This window comes from Salminus brasiliensis, chromosome 16, assembly GCF_030463535.1.
Source record: "Salminus brasiliensis chromosome 16, fSalBra1.hap2, whole genome shotgun sequence".
NCBI lineage: Eukaryota > Metazoa > Chordata > Actinopteri > Characiformes > Bryconidae > Salminus > Salminus brasiliensis.
In genome coordinates, this window is record NC_132893.1 from 33664234 (window position 1) to 33684190 (window position 19957).

At 44.1% G+C, this 19957-nt stretch overlaps 1 protein-coding gene across 1 annotated transcript in view; it reads left to right on the plus strand.

The window, feature by feature from the left end:
- Nucleotides 1–19957, plus strand: part of unc13bb (unc-13 homolog Bb (C. elegans)) — a 134370-nt gene that overhangs the window by 3904 nt on the left and 110509 nt on the right. Inside the window, exon 2 of the mRNA XM_072659139.1 lies at nt 14670–14699. Coding sequence (XP_072515240.1) covers nt 14670–14699 — 30 coding nt within the window. The remainder of the gene's footprint in view (nt 1–14669; nt 14700–19957) is intronic.

Genomic DNA, 19957 nt, shown 5'->3' on the forward strand with positions numbered 1-19957 from the left:
AATTAGTGCTCTTTTACCACAATGACAGAATTGATCACAATACAATAAAATATTGTCAGATTGCCCAGCCCTGCTTGGATCTGGCGCTGCTGGTCAGGTGCAGATCAGTATCTCTGTGGTCTGGTGTGTGTGTGTGTGTGTGTGTGTGTGTGTGTGTGTGTGTGTGTGTGTGTGTGTGTGTGTGTGTGTGTGTGTGTGTGTGTGTGTGTGTGTGGTAAAGTGCTCTCCTTAATGCTAATACTCTATTGCTTCTGGACGGAGGTACAGTGCTCTTACCGCCATTCATTCCTTTTATGCTCATCAGGTTTAACAACAGGAAGCCTGAGTGGTAGTGTTGCGGTGCTGAAGTGGGGTGGGGTGGTAGTGTTGCGGTGCTGAAGTGAAGTGGGGTGGGGTGGGGTGGTAGTGGTGGGACAACACAAGCCAGACACGGTGACCTAAAGGCGAGCGATTTGTGGAGCGCATTAAGGCGCAACGATGCCGGTCGTTAAAGCTAGGCTTTTGGGTGCTGCCTATCAAACTAAAGTGGGTGGGGAGGAGGCGGGGCTTGTGCTGTATTTCAGAGTAAATCCAATGTATCTGTGAGATCTGTAGAAATGAGGCATTTTGACACGTACAGCCTAAAAATCAGTGTTTGGAGAGTGTATCTGTCTTATTAAATCACTATATGGACAAAAGTATTGGGACACCTTCTCATTCATTGTTTCTCCTGAAATCAAGGGTGTTAAAACGAGTCGATCCTGCTTTTGTTGGAGTAACTGTCTCTGCTGTCCAGGGAAGGAGGCTTTCCAGTAGATTTTAAAGCGACATTGCTGTGAGGATTTGATTGCGTTCAGCAACAAGAGCGTAAGTGAGGTCAAAATGTTAAATGCTCATCCTAAAACTACTGGATGGAGCACCACCACCATCATTCCAGAGAACACAGCTCTTCCACTGCTCCACAGCTCAATGCTGGAGGGCTTTATACCCGTCTACTGGCCCATACCTGGCATTAGGCAGCATGATGCCTAATGGTCCAGAAAGTTCTATTCTATTGGTAGTACTTCTCTACAGGGACTAGACAAGCTGTGGGCATGCATTGGCACTCTGTCTGCAATGAGTGCTGAATAAGTACAAAAGTAGGGGTGTCCACAAACATTTGGACATGTAGTGTATTAGTCAAGCCAATATTGTCTGGTTATGCACAGTGGAACCAGCAAGCTGTTGAGTGTTCCAGGCCTGCTTCGAGGCCGATATGCTCTTCCCAACAATCCCAGAAAGTCTCCCGAATTCAGGGTGATTGTAAACGATGATCCTCCCAGATGATCCTGTAGTGTGTGGCCTCTATAATCCAATCTCTAGTCCCCCAGTCTTCTCCCAGAGCATTTGAGGCCACCCTGATAGTAATATTATTATTGTTATTGTTTATTATTAATAATAATTATGATGTTTAATATTTACAACTCCTATAGTGTGAGGTGGACACCAACCACAAAGCACTCACCACCAGCATTGCAATGGTTTCGCCGTCCTCCGCCATGAGGTTACGGTCATTGTGTGTAAGGTCTCTCACATTTTCAGCATAGGTTAGGATTTTAGCGTGGGTCAGGCATAACTGTGGTGTAAATAGGCTTGTTCAACCGCTACTGGACATTGTTCCCACCAGCCAAAGTCATAAACTTACTATTTATACATTTACACAATAACTTAACCACCCAACAAAGGCCTTCTATTTAAGAAAGCACCGGCTCTCTGTCCTCCTTCAGCTCGGCCCACATAGACCAACATAGTGAGAGAAAAAAAATGAGGCTTATTAAAAGTTATAATAGCGTTTGTATATTAAGTCGATGATCTTTAGTGTCGTTGAATCAGTAAGCCTGGGTGTGTTGGGTTTAGCTTGGGTTTTCCAGTTTCCTTCCTTTCTGAAGGGAAGTGCAGGTTGACCCGGGCCTCTGCTCTTTTGCTGTAACTGAGGACTGACGTGACCTGAAGTTATGCAAGCGATGCATAATGAACGATCAGGGGGTCTCTACACCACCAACATACAAACTCTGTACCAGAACGCTGTTTATCTGAGACTTCCAAGCTGTCAATTATTCAGAAAGGCGAGAGAATTTTCAGGGGTCTCCACGGGCTCAGTGGATGTTGTCGTTTTTAGGGAAAGGATCCAGACATGCTGTCATGTGACCGCGTCGAGGGCTTGGATGTTTTATGGTGCGCTTGGGCTTTCTTTGAAAATTGGGAAGTTTAGCACTTGAGCAGCTCCTGCGTTACCTGACTTTCTGTTTGTGATGTGTCACTGTTGCCACGGTAACTGTGGACCAAGCCAGCATTGGTCCACAAGGCTGGACATTAGGGCTGTTTTGGCAAGCCTATTATTTACTGCGATTATCTTTTATTTATTATTATTTTTTATTTTAATTAATTTATAAATTTTTTTTATTTAATTTTAGAATCAGATTTTAGTAAAACACACCAATAATACTAATTTGGAGGTTTGGAGGAGGCGTGTGCAGCCCTCTCCCTCTCTGATTGGTCCTACATACCCTATATATGTAAATTTTTAATATACACTATAGTGGAGAGGCCTGCTACAGTGAGCGCTGGCTCTGACCAAATGAAAAGAACAGTGGAAAGGGGTGGGTGTATTGAGGTGTAGTCATTAAAGGTGTAGTGCGTAGGTCTTTCCATAGTACTAGAGCAGTGATTTAAATAAATCAGCAATCATTTAATGAGTCATTGTTTCATTTTAGTGCTTTAATGACTTTTTTTGCCATTGAACTAAAATGATCCTGAAAAAGTAAGAAGTAAGAGCCAGATTGAGCTCGAGATAATGCCCGCATGCCATTTAGGGGGCTTTTCCGCTCTCTTCACCCTTTAAATGCTTCTGCTTTGGTTATGTAATGATCTGTTCGGCATGTTCGGCTCTGTGCAGGTTAAAACGCCTGGGGTTTTTATCTTCTGAGTTAATCCCATCTCTGATTAAACAAGCAGTGGTTATCTTCACTCCGACGCTTTCCCTGTTTTCACAGCCAAGGCTGAGCAGGCTGTTTCGTAGGTCGGTGGGTCACTGAACACCCTGTTTAAGTGGAACGTGTGAAACGTTATGTCCTATGATGTAGAGCTGGGCAATATGAGGATACTTTATTGCATGTAGAGGTGCACCGATCCGATATTAGGATCGGATATCGGCCCCAATATTAACCAAAATTTGCTGGATCGGGTATCGGATATTTAGGCCGATCCATGGAACCGATCCTTTCACTGTAATTGGTTGGTGTGAGACTGCACTAAATGTTTACATTTTTGCTGGGAGAGTATCTTAATACTAGTTTTGTAATAGTTATAATATATATGATTACATGTATTGTGATAAATATTGTGTATCATTAAAATATCTTTAAATATTGTGATATAGGATTTTTACTATATCGCCCAGCCCTACCTCATTGTTTCCTAAATTGGGTGGATAAATGACTGCAGGAAGCGTGGACAGCACAGCGTCTCTCAGAAGGGAAGCATCCATAGTTGTAGCGCCTCTGCTGGCTGAGTGTAGTATCATATGTATCTCCGCCCATTTCCTCTACATCTCCAGTGTTTCCAAACTCCAGCAGTTAGTCTTTCTGTGCTGATATCGGCCCTAATCTTATTCTCCCTCAGAAATCAGTTTTTAACCCTTTCTCTGCTCTGTTGTAAGAAGGCGGGGGTACATTTAGGAATGAAGTGATTGACAGACAGCCTTGGCTAGAAGAGGCCGGTCGTCTGCAGCAGGACCTGCATGATGCCCTTTCTGTTCAGTACATGGAGGAGCTGAGCTGTAGAGGAACTTACATGAGCTGCACTTTTACTGCTGGAGCGTCCACCTACCGGACAAACTGGGAAGCCAGGAGGAAATCTGCTCAGTGAAGGCGGTCTGAGACACTGAGGCTTGGTCTGGTAGAAGGGGGCGGGTCTACTAAATGAGTAGGCGATGAGTCTGGCTCTGCCTCGGGTCTCTACTGCGCAGATATTGGTTGCAGATTTGACAACATGGCCGACAGTTTTGGCTTCATTTCTGCAGAACAGAAGGGAACAGAACCACAGTGTCCAGGCTTTCTACGGTCACTGGGCTAGATAAATAAGTGGCCCTTAGTGTAAAGTAAAAGCTTATGAGGGCCAGTTAACCTCATATGTTTGCTTAATATAGACTTTTCTATCCGCCAATGCATGTCCCTGCTTATATAAGGATGGGAATCGTGAAATTGCCAGTGCTTTAATAACGCTGACCAGTGGACTTCCTGTAAGTCCTGTAAGGTGGCCAGGGCCTCCATGAGCGTTAATGAGCCTTGGGCGCCCATGACCCTGTCACCAGTTCACTGGCTGTCCTTCTTTGTGGCCCTTTGGTAGGTTGCATACCGGGACTCCCTGAAGTCCTGCCTGATGTTTTGGAGGTGTTCGGACCCAGTCCAGAACCAAATAAACAATGTTTTTCACTTCATCGGTCAGTGGTGTTCCAGATAACTAGATAACTGGTGTGGACTGAGGTGGGTTGAAGGGAATTATTACCAGCGTTTGTTCATCCTTGCAACAGTAGTTTTGATGGAACGTATCTGTGGGCGGAGCCTGGATATATCAATCATTGGACACACAGCCTACTAAATATCTGCGCAGTGAAAGGCAGGGATTGGAATGACGACACCAGGAATGACGCATGAACATGGAAAGAGAGTGTTTACACAACAGAAAAAGATGAATTACTCAAAAGAAAATCCTCTCAGTGAGGGGGAAACGGTCACGGAACGGATATATTACACAGATCAGCTCCTCCAAGCTAAAAAAAATAAAAATAATAAACAGCATTTTTTATTGTTTCCTACACCAACGTTTGATTTGTAGCCTGGGATGTGTAATACTGGACAGATTAATGCACTACAAATACGCTCGGAACAAGTGAGGCCCCCCTGTCACTGACCGACAAGTGACCCTAGCACAACGAGGCAAGGTATACCTGTGGCAAACAGCAAAACTGCTGAAAGGTAGGGCCGGATGTGATTGTTGACTAGACCGGACATGTCACATTTATCTTCTGGCAAACCCCAAAAATCATGCACCTACCTCAATCTGCACTAAACATGACTTCATGTAGGGGGCGCTATACCTATGACCAATAATAACCACATTAGGACTGGGCTATTAGTAACCATGCTTAATTTGGGGGTGATCAAACCAAGCATGGCCAAGATACACTACCTGTTTTTCTATGTCTCAAGTAAATCAGTATAAATCTGTGTGTGTGTGTGTGTGTGTGTGTGTGTGTGTGTGTGTGTATATAATATATTTCAATGTTAAATGTATTTTTTTTTTGTTGTAAAGTTTCTTTAAGTGACTGAATGCCGTGACAACGCTGCTGTTGGAGTTTCCTGTCAGGTGTAATTTCACGTTATCTCGAACGTCATGTTCCAGCTGTAGAAGTTCCCACTGTCCGACTGTTAGTCCAGGCTCTGACCTCATCCTGAGCTTAGTCTTACATTGACCGGTAATGTTGACAGTGTGGTGTGTCTACAGCCATTCATTCACTGCACTATCAGCTGTTTGAATGACGCCACACTTGCGGAAATGCAGCGTGAACTGGCGTACTGTCAATTGCTGACTTGTAAAGGTCTGGCTCATGGTTCCGATTGTGCGAGCATCTCTGATTTTTACTTGAAACGGACTGTGAACAACATCTGACCGCACCAACAGTGACCTAATAACAAAACCGAAAATGGTAAAATCCTAATAAATAACTTCCTTTAAAAGCCTTTGAGGGATTAGTTTGCATTTACTCCAGACTGTTACACTCCGAGCTGGACAGTATGACAATATTTTATCGTGTCGTGATAAATTGTTTTATTGTGGTACACGATCTGCTTTTAGGAGTGAATCGTGGATCTCGTCAGTGCTTAAAGAGCACGGGTTGTCTGCATGTTTCATTAGAAAGAGTGTAATCGGTCTTATGTAATTCAGTGGAGTGCAGCATATTTTATAAAAGTAAAAATCACAGTACTCAGTGCTTGAATGGCAGTTTTTTAATTATGCTGTTGGTACATTATGTCTACATTGCAATAAATATCGCATATTGCCAAAAATGGCTTTAAATATCATGATGGAAAGAAATTCCGTTCCGATAGCAGCCTGATACCATTGCTGTTGCATCTTAATGAGGTCATTGCTGATGTTCAGGCTACAGTGGACTGAGAGGGACAGGTGTGAAGGGCCTGCTCCATGTGAGCGGCACACATGACTCACCTTCTTCCTCTTGCCGTCACCGCCATGCTTTAATTTTTCCTTATTTATTCCTGTCCCAACAAAAGGCCCATCTCCATGGTGATGTCATTACTCACAGGCCTGGCCAGAAAAGGCCCACGTGAATTGAAGCGTGATTGAAGCGCAGTGCGGCCCCGGTCCATTTCCCAAATCTGCAGAACTACAGTACAGAACCTTTATCATAGGGCTGTGCATTCCAACTGAAATGCTCAGATCCAGTTTTACAACCCTGTTATTTAACCTCGGACTGGAACACATTGATTTCCCTTGTTTAGCTGTGAGTATAGCTCTAGTTTGGTTTAGCCAGGCGTACATTTACATTTAAGCATTTAGCAGACGCTCTTCTCCAAAAGAGCTTCACTGTTACTCAGGAAGAACCTCAGCTAGTTTAAATAGACTAGCATTCAAAGCTCCTCTAATCCTAGACTCTACTAAACACAAGTCAACATGCAGACCATAGTACTCTTCTCTTCGCCTGAGTACTCTCAGAAGAGGAGGGTCTTCAGTCTGGGTTTGAAGACAGTGAGCGTTGGACTCTGCTGTTCGGACACCCAGGAGAAGTTTGTTCCACCACTTCGGTGCAGGACAGTAAAAAGTCTGGACGCTCGTCTTCCGTGAATCTTAAAGGATGGCGGGTCGAGCCGAGCCGTACTTGAAGCTGGAAGGGCTCTCTGTGCAGATCGGGGTTTTGACCATCGCCATCAAGTACGGAGGGGCTGGCTGGTCCAGTCTTGGCTTTGTAGGCCAGAGTCAGGGGTTTGACAAATAGTGTAATCAGTCTCATTTAATTGAATGGAGTGCAGCACATGTTGAGTGAAAATCGCAGGACTCAGTACGTGAGAGTACTTGAATAGCAGTTTTTTTTAATGATGCTGTTTTTCTACATGACAAAATATTGCCAAAAATGGCTTTAAATATCGTGATGAATTTCTCTATATCACCCAGCTCTACTTTTACCTATGTAATACCATATTTCATTTTATTATTCAGTGTTATTTTAAAAATATATATATTTTTATCATGATAATGGGGAGGGGGGGGGGTTGGGTGCTGGTGGCGTTGGTGCCCTAAGCGGCTGCGTAATTCGAGTATGTCTTGAGCCAGCTCAGCATTGACGTGTACATTGTTTAAAATTATTTTTTATTATTTTAAAACAATAAAAAATTCTCACATCGCCATTACAACCATTAGTTTGTTTAAAGAAAAAGGATTTAAATTGTTAAATTGTTGAATAGGGACCAGACGTGGTTCTACTGCTGCATGGCTGTAGAGAGCCCACATTTCAGGAGTACAAATGATTTTTCTGAGATACACTGGTATAGTTTGAGTCCTCATTACTTTTTAATTACAGACCCAAGCCTGTAATTTCCTCTTTAGTTTTATTGTCTTGCTGCCGTCATTATTAGCCCCTCTTTGCAATCGTTTATCCGACTGGCGTCTTTATTGCGGCCGTTTAAATTACACCCACCGACTGTACTGGATTAAAACAGTGATGGATATGTGGCGAGTCTTGGGCTACACAGCGAAGTCAGGGCTGAGGATGTGCACGACTTCACTAATATCATTCCTCGCTCGTGTCTCACACTTCCCTGCCGTGAGGACTGAACTGACCCTGCTGAATATCTGCCAATATCTGAGAATTGATATTAAACACATACTGAGTGTAACGTCATCAATCGGCCGAGGTGACGCACAGGCAGCAGTTCCACAGTACTTTTTATATTTCGGAAAGCCGAACAGATTAGACCTGGGTGGTATAACGGTAATACTGTTAATCGTGGTATTTAAAAATGCTGATTGTATTTTAATTAATATAATAATTCATTAAGATAATTAACCTTTTGACCTCCCGGACACCAATGTCTGCTGCACACATCAGGATCACATGCAGTCCTATTTGAAGTCTCATGAAGTCCCTGTGTGAGCTCAGTCTTCACGCGGACCCCTGTCTGTTGATAGCTTTACGTCAATTCTGACGTCTTTTAGGCTCGGCTTTGCGTCTCGGATTCCTGTAAAACTCTTAATTCTGGGTTTTTAACCAAACAGCAGCTTTTTGTTCTTGTTCTGTGTAGAAGTACATTTGCCAGTATTCGTTTTCTGGCCAGTGCGCATTGCTTAAACTGCACGAATAGTGTCCTAACGGCAGGTGTTTGGCGATGTGGGTCAAACGTGTAGAGGATGGGCCCAGCTGTGCCACTGACCGACTTTCGAGGTGAGAGGAGGATTCCAAAATGATTGTTTTTGGGTTGGCATCCTTTTAAACCTTCATTCATGTGAATACAGTGATGTGAGGCTGAGAGGTCGGGAGGATGCTAGTGTGTTATATTGGGCGCAGAACACTTTTCTGAGTGTATGATGGGTGTTATGTTTATTTAAGTATATTTGATTCAATCGGCTTCTGGTCGTGTTGTAATCTAAGGCCGAAGCTGCTGCCCTTTCCTAAACGCACCCAAAATTCACCTAAACTCACTGACCAGAGTTCCCACTCCATCCAGTTTCGCCATGTTCAACTCCAGCTGAAAAGCTCCACCCATCATGTGTCTTTTTTAACGAGGCGACCAATAAAACGAGAGTTAAATTGAAGTAGCGTGAAGGCAGGGCTGAACGGTGGGACGGGTTTAGCTTCTCGTGTTTGTGTAAAATTGCTAGCACGCTAAACCTGAAGATCAGCGTTAGTTCATTCAATCTTCATTTAAATAGTTTCAGCAAGGTTTGGTCAAAACCCTTGAGAAATAGACCGTTCAGTGCCGGGTTGGACCATTCAGTGCCGGGTCAAACCCCTCTGTGCGGGGTCTTGGTCAGTAGTTTACTTTTTAGTTGCTAACATTGCCAATATTTACCTGGACTGAGTGGGAGGAGCTAAACCTCAGATATGAGGTGATGTGGTGTTAGCATTAAGAGACGCTCGGCTCCTTCTCTGCTCTGCTGAACTCCTCCTCCAAGGACTCCCAGTGGAAACTAGCCTTTGTCCGTGTTGGAGGGACTTCCAGACATGTTAACTGTCCCCCCCTTGGCCGCTGTGCCGAAGCCCAGTGAAGAAAAGCCCAGTTGGCTCTGGCCGCTACTATTCAGAGCTGTACACATGCATTTCTGGACAAGCTGAGAGATCCAGAAGCAGCTTGATCTGAAGGTAGAGAAGCATGTGGGCTGAGGCGGTAGAGTAATACTACAGGATTTTACACTAGTATGATGGGTTCTGCAGCGTTACACAGCAGCTCTGGAGAGAGGTTCTCCACCTGCAGCTCCACCACCAAAGCTCCATAGTGCAGTAGCAGCAGCAGCGCTCCGGCCCGGAGTGGGAATGACGGAGACGCCAATTTTCTGCTGTAAATTAGTCTGACCTTTGAGCTACAGTGGAAAAGCTAGGGTACTTTTTTGGGGGAGGAAAAGCGTGTCCCCTGTCCTTTTAATATTCAGTGTGGATATTTTTGGTAAGTGCTAGAGGATAGTGAAAGCTGCTGTCAGAGTAAAAGGTAGGTCAGACTGAGAGAGAGAGAGAGAGAGAGGAAGAGAGGGAGATTGGAATTGTAATCCTCTGGCCATCTGTTGCACTCTCTGACTGACCAGTCATCCAGCAGGCTAACAGGCTCCTCCTCGCTGCTTCCACAGTGCCAAAAGTAAACAGCAGCAGCAGACACCAGCTCCACTTCCTGCTTCCTTTTGCACAGTTCACGCTTGTGTGTGTGTGGGGGCAGCGATGATTTCCAAAGCTGACCCAAAGTCAAAGGTGTGAAAAGTATTCTCATTCATTCCTCAAATTAGAAGTGAGTGGAGATACGAGGGTTTAAAAGACTTCTATAGAAGCTGAAGTATCAACTGAAGCTTTTTACTCCAGTAAAAGTGTAAAAGTACTGGTTTCAGAACCACTTCAAGTAGAAAAGTAAAAGTAATGGAAGGAGAACAAAGACCGAAAGCTTAGGCCGCACCACAGGGGTCTATAGTGCACTAACCCCCCCCCTCCACCCTTCCCAAAACCCCATTTCTCTAAAAGTCATAATGAGGAGAATGATCTAGTAAAATGTTGATGTTAAAAATGTTGGGCTGCACTAGGCTCCTGTTTCAGCTGCAGATCTGCCCATTGAAAATGAAGCATTTCAGTAATATCAGCTCTATTAAAGGAGCGTCTCTGTGCTCTACTGAGCATCAACATGAGCTTCATGGAGGAAAATATGAGGAGTCGTTGTCTAGAAGTTCTGTAAAGCTGCAGAAAGTCAGACTTCAGAGGCGTGTGATCAATAAGCTTTATTGGAATGTAAATGTGGGGCTCAGTCGGGACGTTTCACTGCAGCTCTCTTGAGTCTCTGCCACGGACACAGTCTTCATACTAGACTACAGACGTCTGCTGTGAGCTCGCTGGAGAGGGACGGGACGTGTGCAGGTGTGATGGATCTCTTATAAACCAATAGGGAGTCAGAATGGAGTCTGTTTATACTTCTCATCCAATCAGGATCAGACTCTCACTTTCCGGATGGAGAGATTTATCTGGAGAGGGTTTTTATTGATGACGAGCCGGAATGAAAACAAAGGGAAATGAAATAGGAGGAACGAGGCTGTTTTTAAAATTTAAGGAGGAGAAAGTTCAGATAATTGGGGGAAAATTTTTGCAGTTTTCGGCGTTAAAGAACCTCCACAAGTTCCTTGAGGATCTTGTTCTACAGGACGCCGGGCAGGATGTGCAGTAGCCCACCTGGCCAAGGCTGATATTTCTGAAGGCTGTACCACCCCGACTGCGTCCACCATACATCTGGGAGAGCTGATTTTTTGACCGGCATGTTGTCCGATCATGACACGCACCATCCATAGGGCCTGTCGTTTCATCAATCATTGGTCACCTGTGCTAACTGACCAGAGAATCATGTGACTTATGACTTGATGCATCATTGTTTCTTTAAAATCCCCTTTTCCATCATTTTGACTCGTCTGAGCTTTAAACTCTCTGATGAAAGTTTGTATTTTTCAGAATTGTACAACACAGAGAAGCAGGAGAAGCAATGAAATGCATTAAAAATGAACTTTCTGACTAACAGCCCCTTTAATGGGGAAACTCTGGACTCATCAGGAAGCTCCTGGATGATTAGGCACAGCTACAGGAGCTTCTGAGCGGAGTGCAGAAACCAGAATTTGAGATAAGCCTCAGTTTCCATTGTCATCCTCCAGCAAATCGCAGCACGGGACGTAGGAGGTTGATGTAGGAGGTCCACGCGTCTGCACTGAACGCTGTAAAGCAGACCTGCTTTCCATTGAAAAGTCGTGCGGCAGTGTGAGCTTGGGCTTGTGTTTGCCAGCCTATCTTGGTGCCCAAGCTGCTGTTTTTGGTCTCATTTGCCTTCAGCTTTGCATATGCAGCCTTCTCAGCGGCTCTACCTGTCCAGTCTCTTGCGGTGATGGTATACTGCAGATGTTAGGGGTCAAATGTCCGAAATGTTCGAAGTAATTGCCTTTAAAGGGCAATTCGGCCAGGTGAATTGTGGCTATACACTACATGTCCAAATATTTGTGGACACCGCTTCTAAAGAATGCATTCAGCTACTTTAAGTTGCCTTCATTCATTGCTGATGGATGTACACAGATGTGCAAATGCACACATACAGCTTGTCTAGACCCTCTAGAGAAGAGAAGTACTGCCAATAGAATAGGACTCTTTGTAGCAGATAGACCTGATTAACCTATTGGCACCATGCTGCCTAATGCCAGGCGTGGGCTAGTAGAGGGGTATAAAGCCCCCCAGCATTGAGGAGCTGTGAAGCAGTGCTATCTGGAATGATGGATAGTGCTCCATCTAATACATTTGGCTGGGATAAGGTGGGGTTGTGATCATCCGATATTCCAACCTTACTAACGCTCCTGTCGCTTAACGCAATCAAATTCTCACAGCAATGCTCCAGCTCCCAAATCTAGTAGAAAGCCTTTTTCCTGGACAGTAGAGACAGTTACTCCAACAAAAGCAGGATCAGCTCTTTTTAATATCCATGATTTCAGAAGAAATAATGAATGAGCTGAGGTGTCCCAATACTTTTGTCCATATAGTTTAATAGGCAGCAAGTAAAGTCACTCCTTGGAGGATGTTTAAGTAGAAACTGAGACACTTTGACCAGAACCAAAACATCAGGCAGGTCTTGTAGGGTTTTTTTAGTATGCAGTGGTCAGTGTCTGCCAAATGGACTCCAAGGAAGGACAACCCTTAACCTGACGACAAATTCATGAGCGCCCAAGGCTCTCAGTGATTCTTATGGTGGTCCCACCTCACAACTTACAGGGCTTAAAGGATCTGCTGTAACATCTGAAGGCGTTCCAGATACCACAGGCCACTATTTCAGAGGTCTCGTGAAGTCCATGCCTCCATAGGTCAGAGCTTTTTCTTCTCAGGTCCACAGCCACAGCTTCCAGGCTCAGGTTTTAGCACCTCAACCACGTAACCTGATCATCGGCAGCACAACAGACCGTAGTAAACAAACAGGTCTGCATGTATCAAGGCCTCAGATCTGCCGGGGAGGGTTAGAGCAGTGACCATGATGATAATAATAATCCAGTGATGCCTCGAAGCCCGTCGTTCAATCCCGCCATCCATCTGCCAGATCCGTCCAGCAGAGAGTAATCTCCTTTAAACCAGCACTCAATCCCGTAATAGTTATTGCGTAGACCTGGGAAGGAGCTAAAAAAATAAAATGCGTGGATCGTCACATGAAGATCATTACGAAAAAATGTTTGTCGAACCGTATAGCGTATAGGTTTTTTTTTTTTTTTTTTTCTGGATCCTGGAAAGCGTGATCGGACAGTCTGGGTGGGTCTGGAGGTCAGTTCCAAATAATGAAGGGTGATTATTTTTACATGTAGAATCACTGTTGACGATAAACATGATTAACATATTGGCACCATGCTGCTTAATGCCAGGCGTGGGCTAGAGGGGTATAAAGCCCCCCAGCGTTGAGCTGTGGAGCAGTGGAAGAACTGTGCTCTCTGGAATGATTGATGGTGGAGCTCCATCCAATAAGCTCCTGGCACTGAACGCAATCAAATCCTCACAGCAGGATCAACTCTTTTTAATACCCTTGATTTCAGAAGGAACAATGAATGAGCAGGCGTCCCATTACTTTTGTCCATATAGTTTAATAAGCAGCAAGTAAAGTCAGTTCTTGAAGGATGTTGAAGTAGGAAAAATGGACAAGCGTGAGAAACTTTGATAAGAACAAAAGTAGATTGACAGTAGAAATGGAAACACTCGAACCTTCCCTGAGCCTTGTGTCCATTTTCGGTCATCCTCGCGATGGATTATGGGCCACGCAAATGTTGGGTCCAGATTTTATCAGTCAGCTGACTTTTTAACTTGTAGCACTGTGTGACGAATCAGGAATGTGATGTAGAACCAAATAATTCAGACTGTTTACTTGCTGCCTAAAAAAAAAAAACAGAGGGACAAAAGTATTGGGACACCTTCTCATTCATCGTTTCTTCTGAAATCAAGGGTTGATCCTGCTTTTGTTGGAGTAACTCTCTCTACTGTCCAAAGAAGAAGGCTTCCTACCAGAGTTTGGAAGCTCATTTCTGTGAGGATTGTATTGTATTCAGCAACAAGAGCCTTACTAAGGTCCGGATGTTTGATAATGATCACCACCCACCTCATCCCATCCCAAAAGTATCTGATGGAGCACCACTATCCATCATTCCAGAGAACACAGTTCTTCCACTGCTCCACCGCTCAACGCTGGGGGGCTTTATACCCCTCTACTAGCCCACGCCTGGCATAGACAAGCTTTTGCACACCTGTGTCTGTGTCAATGGGTATGGCTTAAAGTAGCTGAATGCATGTATTAGAAGGGGTGTCCACAAACTTTTGGACAGATGGTTTAAATGCCAGCTTCTAATTATGTTACAAAGTAAAAAGCACCTTTGGCCGTAGCTTGTGTCGTGATGTTGGCAGAGGAAGGCCATTATGCGGGAGGGGGGGTACGAGCGTCGGGCTGCACGTGCCTATGTTGACAATTCACTGCTGAGATAGCAGCGAACGTCTGACTCCTGGCGAACGTCTGCCTAGACTGTTTTCAGTCAGTGGAGCTCCTCCTGTGTTCTCCGTCACCAAGATACAGATACAGCAATACTCCAGAAACTGACCTGAACCCCTAATTTCCAGACCACCGCGCCCATCAGCGTAGATATATTCACCAGCAGTGCTGCTGTTTAAATGAGGCCTGAAAATAGACTGTTGTCGGGGTGGAAGATAGCGATGAGCATCCCGACCTGCCCTGCGCAGCGTGTCAGATAGGGCCCTTGGTCAGGTAGAGGTTGCAGGTAAAGGCCTGGTTCTGGTGTAGATGGTTCTGATTGGTTCTGTACAGACTGTTTAGAGAATGTTTATTCACTCCTAACTGCTGTTCTCTCTCTCTCTCTTTTTTGTTCCCTCTCTCTAGTAAAGAAAGCCAAACTCCAGGGGCCTCCAGGTAAGCACACTGTGCCTTCTGTTCAGCAGCTCTCTCGTCTTTAATGGCCCTTTGTCTGTAATGTAACACAACACTGCACCTGATTTGTGTTTAAGTCCAGGGTGAAGCTATTTGGTTTCATCTTTCCTAAACCACGCAGCTCTTCCGGGCGGGGGGTTGTTCCTGCCTGGGTTTGTGCAAATCCGGACACTTTTACGCTCCTGGCTCAGCTGATGTAGACGGTCACAGAAAATGTATCGAATGAGGGAATATAGATGTAATACTCATTTCTGTAGTGGAGTGTTTAATGCTGATAACAGGAATGGCCTTTCTCATGTGTGCAGTCAGTACAGTAGTGTTTCCAAAGGGTTAAAAAAAACCCAAAACATTAATATTAATATTACAAAAAAAACCCAATACTCATAAACACTACCACTGACTTTGTGTATTTGAGTTGAGTCTAATGTTACGTAGTTATTTACAGGTAGACACACTCACTGACCACTGACTTTATTTAAAAGGGGGTTTAATGTAATGTTATGTAGAGTTAATTACAGGTAGACACTCTCACTGACCACTGACTATATAATATCAGAAAAACCCCCCTTCTAAATAAAGTCAGTGGTCAGTAAGAGCGTCTACTTGTAATTAACTCTATATAACATCAGAATAACCCCCCTTGTAAATAAAGAGTTAATTACAAGTAGATACGCTCACTGACCACTGACCTTACATTTATTTGGGTTAATTCTACAACGACACTTTGACGACACTAGTCACTTTAAACACACTCTGCTGCTACCTTCTCCATTTACTTCTCTCTGTATTTTATTTTCATTTTTTACATATATTTTATATATTTATGTATATTTTATTTATTTAAGTACTGCTTCTGGGTAAAACTGGGTCCTTGGGTACCACAATTTCGTTCCACCCCATGTACCACATGTGATGCGAATGACAATAAAGTCTCCTTGAATCCTTGAATCCTTGAATCCTTGAATCCTAATGTTGTATAGTCTTACTGGTAGACACTCTCACTGACCACTGACTTTATTTAAAAGGGGGCTTATTCTAATGTTATATAGAGGTAATTACAGGTAGACACTCTCACTGACCACTGACTTTATTTAAAAGGGGGTTTAATGTGATGTTATATAGAGTTAATTATAGGTAGACACTCTCACTGACCGCTGACTTTATGTTTATTTGGGTTTATTCTAATGTTATATACAGTTAATTACAGGTAGACACTCTCACTGATCACTGACTTTGTTTATTCGGGTTTATGGTAATATTATATAGAATAAATTACAGATAGCTACAGTCAGTGAGTGAAGGTGAGCATGCATCTCCGCTCTGCAGTGCCGGTCGGTCTGATTAATTGATTCTGCATTAAGTAATCTCATCAGGCTGTGTGTCCTTCCTTGGCCGGCTCTCTTGGCTCGCAGGGAATAAGATCAGTGTATGTTAAGCTCAAATCCCCACGCTCTCCTCCCCTACAAATCCTCTGCACTGTTTGCCCTCAAACCCTTCCCGTAAGCCCCGTCACTGTGGAGGAAGTGAGGGAATGCTGGGAATGCCATAATGTGACCACACTGCTTTTGCTTGAACAGCCTCACTATAGACGCCACTGACAAAAGTTTGAGGACACTGTGGCCTTTTCTGTGCAGTCAGCTTAATGATTTTTTTTCAGGCTGTTGTTAAAAGCTCAGGGTTTGTTGTTATGTAATACTAGTACAACTTCTACCAGCTCCTCCTTCGTGGGCTGAGGCAGACGAGACCGTGTAGAGATGTTGGCTTGATCTTGGCTCTGCCTGAGCACTTGTTCAAACACTGAGCAGATCAGCAGACTGCAGTATTGTCCCATTGCTTCCTTTATAGCCGAGGGTAAACAGGCCCGCCGGCCTTCCCTTCATTATTGACAGTTGGCTCTTTTGTTTCCTGAGATCCGGCGTGTTTGCTTAGTTCTGTAAACGACACATCAGCTATTATGCCTTCCCGCCATTGTTCCCTCAATGCCACCTTTACCCTGGGACCAAAAGATGTGTCATCCATTTGATCTAGAGGGGAATAGTTTGATAGCTGTTACACAGCTGTTCTGTTTTAGAACATTAGACTACACCCAAATAAGCAAAGTCAGTGAGAGTGTCTACCTGTAATTTACTCTATAGAACAATATCAGAATAAACCCAAATATACAAAGTCAGTGGTCAGTGAGAGTGTCTACCTTTAATTATCTCTATATAATATTAGAATAAACCCAAATAAACAAAGTCAGTGGTCAGTGAGAGTGTCTACCTGTAATTTAACTTTATATAACATTAGAATAAACCCAAATAAACATAAGGTTAGTGGTCAGTGAGAGTGTCTACCTGTAATTAACTCTATATAACATCAGAATAAACCCAAATAAACATAGTCAGTGGTCAGTGAGACTGTCTACCTGTAATTAACTCTATATAACATCAGAATAAACCCAAATAAACAAAAAGCCAGTCGGTCAGTAAAGATATGATGGCTAAGAGATCACAGTTAGCAGATCACAGGTCTGGGTGCTGATCTTCTCTGTGAGCTCCAGACCCTGTATGGATGTCTTCAGCTCCACCAGCATCTCCTGATTCGCTGTAATGAAGGGTAGGTTAGATAAACTAGGTTGGATGAGGACTGGAATTACTGGTTCTCCTCCAGGAGAACGCTGGAGGTGGTTGAGCTAACACACTTACACACAACCATCACAAGTAAGAATCAGTTTCTCAGATAAACTCTTGCCCATGTCTGTGTTTATCTTGGCTGGTCCAATCAGGTGTGGTCAGTATGATGGCTGTATAACTACTGCATAACTTACTCCATTCCATAGTAGTATCTGAAGTAATTACTGAATAATGAATTGTAATTATTGAGCAGTAAGTAGGTACTACATCATTTATAGCAGTTACTGATTAATTTATAGTAAAAAGAAAAAATAGACATGCATACATACATATACACACATACATAATGTGTGTGTGTGTGTGTGTGTGTGTGTGTGTATATATATATATATATATATATATATATATATATATATAGTAGAGTTGAATAATACTAAATTATTCATATTAGTACCTGCATACTTTAGTATTTACTAAGTAAACAGTAGTTAACTGAGTAATTTAGGTGTTCATGACTGTAATGCACTTTAAAAAGCTACTGATGGATTGGACAGAACGTCAAGCCAGTGGACAGACATGTGGTTGTTTGGGCGCAATGGGTAACGCCAGTAATTGCCGCTGAGCTACCACACTGTGTGGGAGACTGGGGTTTGATTCCCGGTCTGGTTGGCTATCCTGTGCTACACCAATTAGAGTCTATGAGCAAGACCCCAAACACTAAACTGGCCCACCTCTGTAACATGAGTAACCTTGTGAGTCGCTCTGGATGAGTGTCAGCTCAGTGCCGGAAAACCACACCCACAGACGCGCAGGTGCAGCCAGTGTAGAAACATCCCCACAAGCTACATGGCCGTGCTCCACAGTCCGTCCCTTCGCTCATACAGCATTTAGCAGGGCTCCCGAGCAGAAATGTCAGCTCCTAATGTCTGACTAATTCAGCGGAAAACTCTACCGGCGTCAATAATGAATGAAGACGTTGTTGGTTAGCTCTGTACGGTCCTGCAGATGTCTCCTTCTAAACATCCAGAGAATTCAACCCTTCCTCTCCAGAGAGTCGCCCAGGATCTCGTTCAGTCTCTCGTCACTTCAAGACTTGACCACTGCAGCTCCCTTCTGGCTGGTCTTCCTCTGCTCACCATCAGGCCCCTGCAGCTTATCCAGAGTCTTCTTCAACGTCTCCAAGTTCAGCCATGTTCAGCTCCTCCTCCTCTGCTGCTGAGTTCTCTCTTCACTGTAGCTTCCTGTAGCTGCTGCCCAGGTCATCAGATTCAGACCCCTGACTCTGGCCTACAAAGCCAAGACTGGACCAGCCAGCCCCTCCGAACTTGATGGCGATGGTCAAAAGCCGATCTGCACCGAGAGCCCTTCCAGCTTCAAGTACGACTCGGCTCGACCCGCCATCCTTTAGGATCCACAGAAGACGAGCGTCCAGACTTTTTACTGTCCTGCACCGAAGTGGTGGAACGAACTTCCCTTGGGTGTCCGAACAGCAGAGTCCAACGCTCGCTGTCCTCAAACCCAGACTGAAGACCCTCCTCTTCTGAGAGTACTCAGGCGAAGAGAAGAGTACTATGGTCTGAATGTTGACTTGTGTTTAGTAGAGTCTAAGATTAGAGGATCTCTGAATTCTAGTCTATTTAAACTAGCTGAGGTTCTTCCTGAGTAACAGTGAAGCTCTTTTGAAGACGAGCGTCTGCTAAATGCTGTAAATGTAATGTAAAACAGACCAGAATGTATTTGGTTGAAATTCACTGTTTGCTTAACTTTATTATAATCTTCACAGCTGGAGCAGCAGCTTATCATTACAATTAGCTTATCGTTGCTGATACGGTCTTTAATAGTCTGTTGTGTGTTATGTTTTTTGTGTACTGCCAACTCTAAACTTTGTATCTACGTCATATTTAAAGCAAAAGTTATTTATTTATTTATTTTAATCTTTAAACTGCAACAGCATGATGTAAATAGACAGGATTCCATTCTTCCTGAAAACTCAGCCCTAAATCAAAAAGGCCACCAGGCAGACCCTGAGTCCCACAGGCCGGCCTCACTCCGAGGGGAGTGTTGGCGTCGCTGCAGCTGCGGTTGGACTAGACTGGTGGTCATTAGCGTTAGCGTCCCAAAAGAGGCCTTCAAGCCAAAACGCTACTCACCTACATTTACACTTACGAGGCACCTGGGAAAACACCCTTTTCTTTCACACACTGTAATTAGACGGCGCTCTCATTACGAGAGTGAATCTTAAACAGCAGAGACAAAGACAGCAGCGGCGGAGGAGGAGGGAATTAGCACGACAAACACTGTTAGTCACGTCACTCAATCTGCTCGCAAAAAGCAGCGGCCTGCAGCACCTGCTCGTCACGCTCGGGAGGGGGGGGTGTGTAGGGGTCTCTGGTGAGGCTTATTAGTAGCCTTATTATTTTAAAATTGCAACACATGATGGAGCTCAAAACTGGCTGGAGAACAGTCTTGAAGTTAGCGGTGTGTGTGTGTGTGTGTGTGTGTGTGTGTGTGTGTGTGTGTGTGTGTGTGTGTGTGTGTGTGTGTGTGTGTGTGTGCGCGCTGACACACCGCTTGTCTAGTCCCTGAGAAGTACTGCCAATAGAATAAGACTCTCTGGAGCAGTTC